The following is a 13,261-nucleotide window of genomic DNA, read 5'->3' on the forward strand; positions in this document are numbered from 1 at the left end:
GGGATCTACCCTTACCGGCACGCGCACACACACACACACACACACACACACAAATTTAAGATTTACCTGCTTTATTTTATTTTTTAAATATTTTTTTAGTGAAAATGAGACTGATTAGTGTGCAGTGTATATTAACACAAAAAATATATTACTAACATGTACAAAGACACACAAATGTTTTTTTTCTTCTCGACACTCCTCGGATCTACTTGGGACCTGTCTTAGATCTACCGGTAGATCAGGATCTACCTAATGGGCACCCCTGCGTACATGCATTGCAATTGATCCCAGTCCCACTGAACATTCGGCAAGCCTCCTCGCTGTCCATCTTTAAAGCCCACCTCAAAACTCACTTGTATTCTTCGGCGTTCGACTCAGCATGACTTCGATTTGTTCTTGATTTTACTGCTTGGTGCTTTCGACCGCCTTTATTACCGATTCGTCTTACTGTTTATTGTGCATGTTAAATCGCTCCATGTACAGCCCTTTGTATGCAGCGATGGCTGTTTGAAAGTGCTCTAGAAATACTCTTGACTTGACTTGACTTAGATTTGTTCTTGATTTTACTGCTTGGTGCTTTCTACCGCCTTTATTACCGATTCGTCTTACTGTTTATTGTGTATGTTAAATCGCTCCATGTACAGCACTTTGTATGCAGCGATGGCTGTTTGAAAGTGATCTATAAATAATGTTGACTTGACTTGACTTGACTTGACTGATTGTACAAAGGCACAAAACTTGAACAAGTAATTGGTATTGAAAAATATAGTCATGCATTTTAAGATGAAACGAGATGTATAAAGAGAGGATTTTTAAAAAAACCATTTACACGTGCATATAAAATCCAAATTGAATCCCTGCCTAAACTTTACAGCTACTTCTCGGTTGCTTCCTTGGCTTTGAAATCAGGCTTCACTCTTTTCAGTCTCACCACTGATAGACATACCCCCCCCAAAAAAAGTTGAACAAGTGGAAATGACATGAAAAGACATTTTATAATGTAGTATAATTCATTCATTCATCTTCCGAGCCGCTTGATCCTCACTACGGTCGCGGGGGGTGCTGGAGCCTATCCCAGCTGTCTTCGGGCAGGAGGCGGGGGACACCCTGAATCGGTTGCCAGCCAATCGCAGGGCACACAGAGACGAACAACCATTCGCACTCACACTCACACCTAGGGACAATTTAGAGTGTTCAATCAGCCTTCCACGCATTTTTTTGGAATGTGGGAGGAAACCGGAGCACCCGGAGAAAACCCACGCAGGCCCGGGGAGAACATGCAAACTCCACACAGGGAGGCCGGAGCTAGAATCGAACCCGGTACCTCTGCACTGTGAAGCCCACGTGCTAACCACTGGACTACCGGGCCGCCTAGTATAATTCATGATTCCGGAAAAAAAGCCGCGGTGACTACCAGTGTATAAAAATCAATAAACTACAAGCGCCGGCGAAAGGCATTGACCACATCGTTGTGACACCGCTTTGAGGAATCTGAATTTTCCGGGCCTGAGTGCTGCCATCATTTATCGTCTTTAAAATGGGAGTACCTTGTAAAGTTAATCATGTCGAAAGTCTTACCGCTATATTTTTGCTCTTCCCGAGTGTGTGTTCACTTCAGCGAGGGTACTCGCATCATATACGACCCAATTGACTGAAAAGGAGTTTTTGATTTTTGGTGTTCTCTGTTCAAACACAAACACACAAAAAACCCCCCAAAAGATTCTTCCCGCCTCTGAATCTGTCAACGCATACGCATCCCTCCCCAGAGTCATGAAAAATGCTCCTCGGCATTGACACAATTGCACATAATATACTTCAAGATCAATGTGGCGTTCCATATTTCTCTGATGTGAGCTAAATAGTTGTGACGGGCCGCAGACAGGTTGTGACAGTCAAACAATGACGCGCTTTTCCCAAGGCTCTGGGAAATCAGCACGAGCTTATTTACACTTGTGAACAACTTGTCTGCGATAGCTCATTTGGAATATTACATTTAAAATGCTTTACCTTTGAAGTTACACCGGCTTGTTGTTTTCATTGTTTCTCCTTTAATTAAGTAAGACACGCTTGTTAAGTTCAACTATTGTTTAAAACCCATTGTCATTAAGATGCTCTTTTACTGCCGTTGAAAAAAAGTGGGAGTCTTTGTCAACAAACATGCGATTATAGTGCTTAAAAGTGATTGTTGACGCTAGAAAAAAATAGTTTCATTAGGAAATTTGAAAGGATTCCTTTTACTTATTAAAAGTTTGATGGCAATAAATGGAAAAAATAACCCAAATCAAAGTTTGTCATTCATCCCTTGCATCCTCACTGTTCCCCAAACTGTTACTTCTAATATTCTACCCTTACCCCCATACCATGTGTGTATAGAGATAGACAACTGTCGATGCAGCGTCCTCGTCATTCGCCCAGGAGGTGTTCGGATAGTTTTACGTAAATGTGAGTAACCCAGAAAAAAGTGCTCACCGGTAAAGTCAAGTCAACAGTATTTCTCGAGCTCTTTCAAACAGCCATCGCTGCATACAAAGTGCTGTACATGGAGCGATTTAACATACACAATAAACAGTAAGACGAATCGATAATAAAGGCGGTAGAAAGCACCAAGCAGTAAAATCAAGAACAAATCTAAGTCATGCTGAATCGAACGCCAAAGAATACAAGTGAGTTTTGAGTTTCCCGTCGGGCGATCACTCGCTATGCTGATGTTTGCCTTGGAAATTTTTGAAGGATTGTTAAAAGCTGCGGGCAGCCCGGTAGTCCAGTGGTTAGCACGTCGGCTTCACAGTGCAGAGGTACCGGGTTCGATTCCAGCTCCGGCCTCCCTGTGTGGAGTTTGCATGTTCTCCCCGGGCCTGCGTGGGTTTTCTCCGGGTGCTCCGGTTTCCTCCCACATTCCAAAAACATGCGTGGCAGGCTGATTGAACACTCTAAATTGTCCCTAGGTGTGAGTGTGAGTGCGAATGGTTGTTCGTTTCTGTGTGCCCTGCGATTGGCTGGCAACCGATTCAGGGTGTCCCCCGCCTACTGCCCGGAGACAGCTGGGATAGGCTCCAGTACCCCCCGCCACCCTAGTGAGGATCAAGCGGTATGGAAGATGAATGAATGAATGAATGTTAAAAGCCGGCAAAACCGAACGTCTTTGGATCAGTTCTTTACAAAACGCCGGGCAAAACCCACTTCTGAGAGAGAGAACATGAACTAAAGAGGGCAAAAAAAGGACAAGGACGCAGTTAAAAGTTAAATGAGCATCATGTTTATTCTTTACCCTCTTCTCAGTTGTTTTAAATTCTGCACAACTCTCATTTATTGTGCAATAGTTGAATTGCAACAATTGTTCCATATTTTGATGCATTTTTATGCTTGAGGAAACATTTATGTCTGAATTTTGGGGGAGCTTGGAACGGATTAGGGCTTTTACATGGAAAACGCGTCTCTACTTACAACGTTTTCGAGTTAAGAAATGTCTTCCACAACCAATTAATTTCATAAGAAGTGATACCACTGCACTGTTTATTACTTGGGCTTCGACAGCATCCCCCATGCAAATGTTACCATCTCTGATGTGGAACATACTTTCACAGGTGGAGCCGGCCAATCACTTTGTGTGACCGGCGTAAACACAAAGCAGACAGTGTTGGGCCTTTTTCTTGCCAGCTGGGTTTGAGACGGGTAACCCGGACAACCCGACAATGTTCACAAATAAGAGGCTGGCAAGGGGGAAACGTGTGATGAATGGCTCTCAATGTGGAGGAGCCCCTGAGGAAAGGATACCGGAGAACCAATTGGTGTTTTCTAACTTGAGATGATGAAAATGGCTTCGTAGACGAGAGGTTATTGTGCCAACTGTGCATTTTGGCAGATGCATGACAGCATGGGGCGGAATTGGACGCTGAATTTTTTTGAAAGCACCTTTTTTTTTTAAAATGGTGAACATATTCGGAGGTAAGGGATCAAACTAAATTGTAGACCAAGGCCACCCAACTTGTTGAGGCTGAGAGCGGCTTTTTGGGTACTGATTAAGGCGAAGGGCTACCAGTTTGATCCATCCATCCATTTTCTCATCCACTTATCCTCACATGGGTCGCTGTGTGTCTATCCCAGCCGTCTTCGGACAGTAGGCGGAGGACACCCTGAACCGGTCGCCAGCCAGTAAACCCGGAGAAAACCCACGCAGGCCCTGGGAGAACATGCAAACTCCACACAGGGAGGCCGGAGCTGGAATCGAACCCGGTACCTCTGCACTGTGAAGCCGACGTGCTAACCACTGGACTACCGGGCCGCCCTTGGTCGATATTCGTTATTTTAAAATAGTCCAAAACCTGCCAAAAATAAGCCATATTTTTTTTACCCTCTTTTTTTTACACATTGCAACATAAGAATAAGATAACAATGTTCTGCCCGCCCCAAAATAAATTGCAAAATGTTTTTCTCCAATTTTGGCCATTTTTTTTTTCCTGTAAAGTTAAACAACACTTTAAAAAAGCCAAATATCCTCTTGCAGTTCACATCTTTACTGTCGTAAGGATTACGTGAGCAAATGGATGATTTTATTCATTACATATAATTTTTAATTAATCACCTGATAAATGGTGACTCGAATTTTGAATTGCCAAAAATAAATAAAAAATCCATCTCACTTTGGCCCTAGTTATTCATAAATGTTGTTATTAGCATTTAAAATAATACATATTTCTGCAACCATGTTATTTCTCATGATCATTGGGAAATATAAATCAATATGTGACATTTTACTTCTCTGAATATCTACCTGCGTTCACAAATGATTTACGACTACAACATTCTTGACAAACCACAATTGTCCCGTCACAGGCGAGCTATTTTTAGAACAGTGGGGCCCCTAATGGGGACCAACTGGCACCCGCGGACACCACTTTGGTAACCCATTACCGATATGGTGTGATTACCACTCCAAATCTAAATCTGTCTCTCTTCAACTCGCTACTGTTAGCTTTTCAAAAATCTTTTTTTTCTTATCATTAACCTTTAAAACTGGAACGTGTGTCGGCGGGGCGGGGTGGGGTGGAGGAGGGGTGGTGGTGGTGAGGGGGGGGGGGTCGCTAAATTATTATTTCATTCTCCACGTTTCCCCTCCCCGAGGTCAGCTGCAATTCACCAAAGGGATCAACGTCGGAATCTTCTCCCGTTAGTGCGAGGAAGGAGTGACTGCGTGTTTGCGCCGCAACACACAAGAGCGATGCTTTTTTGTGCTTTGCAGCATTCCCCGCTCGTATCTCGCTCGTGTGTGGTGGACCGTTCCTCAGTTCTCGCCGGTCTAGTCGGAGTGGGAGCCGCGCGCGCGGACCAATAAAGCTGCTCGTGGATACAGCGAGACGCAGCACTCGGGACTCTCTAATCGCGCAATTCCAATACATGGATATGGATATTTCCGTGGCTTTGTTATACCTTTTGCTTTTTTCCAAACCAGGTAAGAAGATTACCTCGTTGTTTGTGAACGGCGCAAAATTCGCGTCGTTTTTTTTTTTTTTTTTAATTTCCCCCTCCACTCGTCGGTCGGAAGTAATCAGTTGAAAACGCGTTTGTTTGAATCACTTGCCGTTGGCAAACTAAGAGATTGCATGAGGTTACCAAAAAAAAAAAAAAAAAAAAAAGGACAACTCTGTACGACCGGCGCACAGTGCGCCCAATACAGATGCTGCAAAAGGGAGCGCAGGTGTGGGCTGCAGACCAATGACGTGCATTTTCTTTACAAGAATCAAATCAATGAAATGTGTTCCAAACCACTTTAAACGCAACTGCAATTTAAGCTTAGCAGCGATGACGTGCCCTGACTAAATCTGTGCTTTTTCTTTCTCTCTCTCTCTCTCTCTCTCTCCGCCAGTTTTGGCTTTCGGCACGGATCAAGACTACCAAATTGATATAATCAATGAACTTGACTTGGCAAACGCTACCTATGGAATTACCCAAGTGGCCGGGCTTCACAATAGCAGCAAAGCCTTTGTTTTTCGAGGTAAGACGACCGTAGAAGTTGTGCAAGGGGGCACTCACTTTTTTTCCCCTCCTTCACACATCCTTGAGCATGCTCTTTAAAATGACACACCTTTCAGCAAGTGTAATCAGAGTCCTTCTGTAGCAAAGCGGACATGAGACAATACATTGATCAATATTTTCATGAAGTGCAAAAAAAAAATAAAAATTAAAAAAAGGCCTTCACGCAATTGATGGCACAAAGTACCCTATGAGGATTGTGAGAGGCGATAAAAGAAGTCGAATGGGGGGAAAAAAGGTCTTTTTTTTGGTGTGTGTGTGTTAGTGTGTAATGTGTGAGCGTCATACACAAAAGCCATGTAGCTGATAGTATGTGCTGTGCACGTGTTTTTTTTTTCAAGGTGATGCTCTCATGGGAGAATGGCTGTTCAAAGTGCTCATCAATAACAATGGAAACGAAATAAATCAAATAGAAAGGCAATGATGAAGAGGGCTTTTTAGTTGAAGGATGATGGCACAAACATTGGCTGCTTGAGTCAAAATTCTGTTGCCTTGGATGGTGAGAAGCATTTAGGAGAGAGAGAGAGAGAGAGGGGGGGGGACACACACACAGACACACGCACACTGTGTGTGCATGCATGTGTGTGTGTGGGTGTGTACACGTCTGTGAGTGTGCCAATACCTTGGACTGAATGAATGCGGATGCAGCGCCTAATTAGCCAAATACGAGCCAGAGCTGTCCATGCTTGAGGAATGGAAGAAACAAGATTCACAGCCCTACCTTTTTTTTTTCCCTTATTAATTTTTTTTATTTACATGTACACATTTGCACACTGCTGCCAACCTGCTTGCCTTATGGTTTCGTGGTTAACTAATGTTGGGCTGCACCAACAAGTGCTGTGAGAAACTTTGAAGGCAAAGGCAGTGGAAACACCGAGTTCAACTTCAATTGTACTTTGCAGAAAGCAGATTTTTTTCACTGCCATTTTCATTGATTTTGTGTGTGTGTATGAGAGAGAGAGAGACGACGCTACAGACAAAAGAAGCAAGAATCACACTCAAGGAAAAATTCTTCGACTTACTCGATATATTCACTTTAAAACTCCAGTAGTATTTGAAATAAGTTCCACTTTTAATTAAACGTTACTTATTCACGATTCAGGAATTTAGCTGTTAATATAATTTTGCAGGGCGGCCCGGTAGTCCAGTGGTTAGCACGTCGGCTTCACAGTGCATAGGTACCGGGTTCGATTCCGGCTCCGGCCTCCCTGTGTGGAGTTTGCATGTTCTCCCCGGGCCTGCGTGGGTTTTCTCCGGGTGCTCCGGTTTCCTCCCACATTCCAAAAATATGCATGGCAGGCTGATTGAACACTCTAAATTGTCCCAGGGGGTGAGTGTGAGTGCGAATGGTTGTTCGTCTCTGTGTGCCCTGCGATTGGCTGGCAACCGATTCAGGGTGTCCCCCGCCTACTGCGCGGAGACAGCTGGGATGGGCTCCAGTACCCCCCGCGACCCTTGTGAGGATCAAGCGGTTAGGAAGATGAATGAATGAATGAATGAATGAATATAATTTTGCGAGGCAATCCAATTTTTACTCTCTGTAAAACTCACCTATTCGCATATCATTTGTCCTCATGCCACATCTCTGTCAAATAGGAAAGTGGTGCTTTGCTGCCACCTTGTGGCATCTATATGTAGTTAGTTGTAAAACATTTTAGGGCGGTGTCAATCACTTTCGGAATTGCGCGACATGATGACTTCAAAGTCAGACAGACAGATTTGGTTTGATTTTGGAAGTTCCAATGTCCTCACTGCGCAGAGAGCTATGTCTTCCCTGTTGTGTGGTCGAGGCGTTACTGTAGGTGGCGGTATTGTGCTACTCACGCGTGCGTACGACCATCTTCAGGGTTGGAGAGAACAATTGAAGATTTGATGGCGCTGTTAAACTGACCGTAGCTTGATCAGAACTAAAAACAAACAAAAAATATGCAGCATCCCCAGTTTGAAAATGGCTGCAAACAGTCCATTATTCGCAGTGTGTTAAGAGCTGTGCTGGGGCCGCGCTGGCGAAGTGATGATTTATGCATGCTGGATGTAATCACGTTGTATTCTGCGCTCGCTATCCTCTTTTAGCTGTTTGAATACATAAATTGTGAAAGACCAAATGCGTGTACACTTTGCAGTGTTGTGGAAATAGCTCCAGAAAGGCATTATAGAGTTTCAATTACTGTCCAAGGTACTGTGAGAAAAGTGAGCAGGGAAAGAGACGAGAGAGGCAGAGGCGGAGCAACAGGGTGGCCAGGGCCGCCCCCTTGTCACTGTGTGGGAGATTGAAGTTGACGATGAGATCATATACAAAAACAAAGTCGCGGCAAAGAAAATGGCCTCCTCGAGTCCATTAAGGGGGCGGCCCGGTAGACCAGTGGTTAGCACGTTGGCTTCACAGTGCAGAGGTACCGGGTTCGATTCCAGCTCCGGCCTCCCTGTGTGGAGTTTGCATGTTCTCCCCGGGCCTGCGTGGGTTTTCTCCGGGTGCTCCGGTTTCCTCCCACATTCCAAAAACATGCGTGGCAGGCTGATTGAACACTCTAAATTGTCTCTTGGTGTGAGTGTGAATGGTTGTTCGTTTCTGTGTGCCCTGCGATTGGCTGGCAACCGATTCACGGTGTCCCCCGCCTACTGCCCGGAGACAGCTGGGATAGGCTCCAGCACCCCCCGCGACCCTAGTGAGGATCAAGCGGCTCGGAAGATGAATGAGTCCATTAAGATCAGAAGAATATTGAGCTTTATTTCGATTCGTTCCTGCTTGATTTGGAGTGTGATGGGAAATGTTCGGGCTGTTGCTGAATTTTGTTCCATGATACACTGGCTGTGAATGGTATGATGAAAAATGCACTCCAAATTTCTGGCGATACTGAGACTGACTTTCTCTCTCTCTCTCTGACTGACTGGTTGGACGTTGGGCCTCCAGACTAACGGCAGAAGCTTTGCAGAAATCCCCGCATGTCTTTATCTCGTCGCCCCATCGCTTCATCTCTCGTCTCAAGATTATTGCGCCACTGCGCTTAATGAAAGCCCATTTCGGATAGGCGGCCGAGCCAAGCCTCCACTAAAAGGTCTTTATCTCAATATGTGATCTGACCTTTTGATGAACAAAACGGAGAAAAAAATGCTAATACTCTCCCGCTAAGCGCTGATAATCGGGAACGAAACACAACTCGCTATTTGGATGTGGCTTTTAGCTTGTACTTTTCATGAACATGATTGCCTACATGGTGTGGAAGACAAAGTTGCAGCTCGCCTGTTTTGTGTCTCACCGTATCGGCATGACATCATTCATCACTGCTGTCCTTGGGTACGAAACGTATCGTTTTTATCCCCCGCATATCTGATTGTGGCCCGATCTCAAGGCCATACTGAAACACTTGCGATTTTAACCCTGAACCTGACAAATGGGCAGCATGGAAAAATTCAATAGGAAAACAACAGAACTTGTCTTCCCTGAGGATAAACGCCACAGATAATTGGCATGAATCACCGTTAAAAAAATAGTTGCTTGGCCATATTTTATTTATCATATTTCAATGTTGGAATCAGATGAATGTACTCTGTGAGAGTTTTTATTTTTCTTCGATGGGGAAGTTATTGATTTGCAATCAGAATGCGAATCGGCATGTCGGTTTGTTCCCCCGACACAGAATAGATGTCGAAAATCTCCGTGGCATGCCATGTCAATGTCAAATAGCACCACAGAGGAAATCACAGACTCACCCAGATGGTGCTGACACCATTTTAGAAAAACACTGCATTTAAACTGTGAGAGTCAGGCTGGGGGCGGCGACTGCGGTTTGCAACTGCCATTTTGTATTAAGAGGCCAGCGAACTCGACTAACATGTTGCTTAAACGACAGAAAGGCATACAGATATATGGAAGTTTTGTCGGGCCCGCTTTTTGTCGGCTCTCTGCCGGCGGGAGGCTGAATTGAGCTGCACAAACCGAACACTGGCAACAGCACCACCACTGAAACCGGCATTGATGCCAGCGCAGTGTGAAAGGGGGAACGGGTACCCTGCTTATCTCCAGCCCACTTGGGAAGAAAAAAATAATACATTTCCCCAATAGTTGATGCATGCATACGCACTCATACAAAGTTCACTGTTTAGTCATAATTTTTCAATTTTAAAATGCTTTTACACACACAAACACCAAATCAGCTACTTTTCAATTCCTGGTTTAATTTTAAATTATCCTTGCAAAAAAAAAATGTATACAGGATATATATATATATATATATATATATATATATATATATCATCTCATCTTCCGTACCGCTTTATTCTCACTAGGGTCGCGGGGGGTGCTGGAGCCCATCCCAGCCGTCTCTGGGCAGTCGGCGGGGGACACCCTGAATCGGTTGCCAGCCAATCGCAGGGCACACAGAAACGAACAACCATCCACGCTCACACTCACACTCACACCTAGGGACAATTTAGAGTGTCCAATCACCTGCCACACATTGTTTTTGGAATGTGGAAACCGGAGCACCCGGAGAAAACCCACGCAGACCCGGGGAGAACATGCAAACTCCACACAGGGAGGCCGGAGCTGGAATCGAACCCGGTACCTCTGCACTGTGAAGCCGACGTGCTAACCACTGGACTACCGGCCGCCCTACATATTATATGTACAGTGTGTGTGTATATATATATATATATATATATATATATATATATATATATATATATATATATAGTCTCTGTTTTGACCCTATTGCAATTATACACTGCAGTTCAAATTATTCCGCATAAGTACATGAACATTTGAGTTGTCAATTTAAATCACCGACAATGTTACTAATTAATTTCCCAGCTAATCTTAATTAAAATAAAATAACTTCAACAGGATTTTCCACATTATTAAGCTTGTCGAAGAATTTTATTTTTTATCTTTTTGCCTGATGAAAAACCTAATTGTTCAATTCTTTGCGAAAGGAATGAAGCCATTTGTACCATTTCCTCAGAGAGAGAACAATTTTGTTCCAGTGAATGTGTATTCAGGTAAATTTCTGCCAGGCATCTGCTTTTATTATTATTATCATTATTGTTGTTGTTAAGAGAGCAGATCTTCAAATGTCCCTGATGAGCATTTAGCAGGTTTTTGAATGTTTCTAAAGACCCAAGAATGATGCGGGGTCTTTCAAAGGTGAATTTCAGCCACTCCTGACCAATCTGACAAGGAGAAAGACTGAGAAACACACAAGGACAAATGTTCAAACGTTTCTATTCAGTCATGAATGCTCCTTATGAATGGTCTGGATGATTGGAGCGCTGGAATCGTTGATCGATGGTCACCATGTCGCAAACAAGGCTGCGGTGGTAGAGCGACATTTTGGGCTGGTAGAAACAGATGCAAAATGAATCGCCCCTATGAGCAGCAAAATATGTTTCATACAGGCCATTTCTTGTCTTGGTATGGATAAGAAGAACGGGGCCTTCAACAGTAAAATAATCCTCAGGCACATCGCGTTGTGCGAAAATACCATTGAAGCTTTTCGCTACTGCGGATGCAAAGGGACAAAGGGGCCGCAAGTATTTTACTGAGGTCTCCATACCGCCTCTCTGTAATCCATTTGAGTCTGTACAATCAAGAGATAATGCATAATGGGTGGCTACAGCTCTCTCTCGCTCTTTTTTTAAAATTTATTTGTAGCTGTGCTGTTGTGTTTTTAATTACTTGCGTAACTCGTATTTCGTTGTGTCTTAATGAGCAATTATCTTTATCAGCAAAAATAATAATCTGGATTGCAACCTGGGTGGCCCCACAGCTACTCTGGATTCTGGTAAAAAAGTAAATCAAGCAAACTTCCGAGCAGCACTGCAAATGTCACGGCAATATCTCTTCTGGGTCAGTTCACAAATGGCAATGGTGTCATCATCTCTCAGGAAAATCGGAAAAATTCATCTTTGAGTTGTGGCATGAAAAATGAGTGTGCTATTTAAAACCAAAAAGACACTCAACTTTAATTTAAATTTGAAAACAAAGCATTGAGTGACTGACGCCAATGGTAACGGAAACCAAACAGGTTGTACCTTTGCTATATTATTGCAAAATCTATCTTGTACATTTACATTTGAATCATGATGAAAATACAGTAAGGCGGTAGTCCAGTGGTTAGCACGTCGGCTTCACAGTGCAGAGGTACCGGGTTCGATTCCAGCTCCGGCCTCCCTGTGTGGAGTTTGCATGTTCTCCCCGGGCCTGCGTGCGAGCTGGAGGCCAAACCGGTCCTCGCTTGTAGAATACCTCCAACCGCAGCTCCTCGCTTAGGATGTAGTCAGACAACACACAATTCGGTGCACCTGAAAAGCTGGCGGGATTCCTTTTTTTCCAAGGGTGCGAAGGTGCGTCGTAGCACTTTGTTGGATCCAAACTCCCAAAATAATTAAAAAATATACTGTATATATATTTTTTTTTTGGGCGGCCCGGTAGTCCAGTGGTTAGCACGTGGGCTTCACAGTGCAGAGGTACCGGGTTCAATTCCAGCTCCGGCCTCCCTGTGTGGAGTTTGCATGTTCTCCCCGGGCCTGCGTGGGTTTTCTCCGGGTGCTCTGGTTTCCTCCCACATTCCAAAAACATGCGTGGCAGGCTGATTGAACACTCTAAATTGTCCCTAGGTGTGAGTGTGAGTGCGAATGGTTGGTTGTTTCTGTGTGCCCTGCGATTGGCTGGCAACCGATTCAGGGTGTCCCCCGCTTACTGCCCGAAGACAGCTGGGATAGGCTCCAGCACCCCCCCGCGACCCTAGTGAGGATCAAGCGGCTCGGAAGATGAAAAAAGAACTCGAGACGACAACCAAAATGGCCGCATATGTGACCTGTTTATCCAGCATGTGCGAATAAGAATTTAACCTGGTCACATTTAGTTTTCAAATAATAAATACTTTTCTTTGATTACAAGGACAAAAAAAAAAATCGAAATCACAATTTCGACAAAGAGATATTGCGTCCGTAAAAACAGCCCCCGTTTCCATCAGATTTTGGATTTTGTTTTATCCTGATTCCATTGCTTCTCTTCATTCCTGCAGAAGGATCAAATGGTTGTTAGTGACACCTCACAACTCAACTTGAAAGGGCAAACGGGAAGCTAATGACGAACCCAGGTGAGAATATGGGGGGGAGTCGGGTGAGGGGGGGGGGGGATACAACTCAAAACAGGCAGCAGATCAACACCCTGAACCGGTTGCCAGCCAATCGCAGAGCACACATAGACAAATGATCATCTGCGCTCACA

The 13,261-nt window shown here is 44.3% G+C and overlaps 2 protein-coding genes across 3 annotated transcripts in view; one reads left to right on the top strand and one right to left on the bottom strand.

Annotated features, from left to right (window-relative positions):
- csrp3 (cysteine and glycine-rich protein 3 (cardiac LIM protein)) overlaps positions 1-13,261 on the bottom strand; it is a 346,019-nt gene that overhangs the window by 301,999 nt on the left and 30,759 nt on the right. The window lies entirely within an intron of this gene.
- Positions 5,107-13,261, top strand: part of LOC127598895 (protein kinase C-binding protein NELL1-like) — a 137,435-nt gene continuing 129,280 nt past the window's right edge. The window contains exons 1-2 of one of the 2 annotated variants that reach the window (XM_052062465.1): positions 5,107-5,449; positions 5,864-5,992. In XM_052062465.1, coding sequence (XP_051918425.1) covers positions 5,395-5,449; positions 5,864-5,992 — 184 coding nt within the window. In that variant the 5' untranslated portion in view covers positions 5,107-5,394. Of the gene's footprint in view, positions 5,450-5,863; positions 5,993-8,738; positions 8,849-13,261 lie in introns of those variants that run through there. The other variant, XM_052062466.1, reaches the window with a different exon arrangement.

The sequence above is a fragment of the Hippocampus zosterae genome, chromosome 4, assembly GCF_025434085.1.
Source record: "Hippocampus zosterae strain Florida chromosome 4, ASM2543408v3, whole genome shotgun sequence".
Lineage (NCBI taxonomy): Eukaryota > Metazoa > Chordata > Actinopteri > Syngnathiformes > Syngnathidae > Hippocampus > Hippocampus zosterae.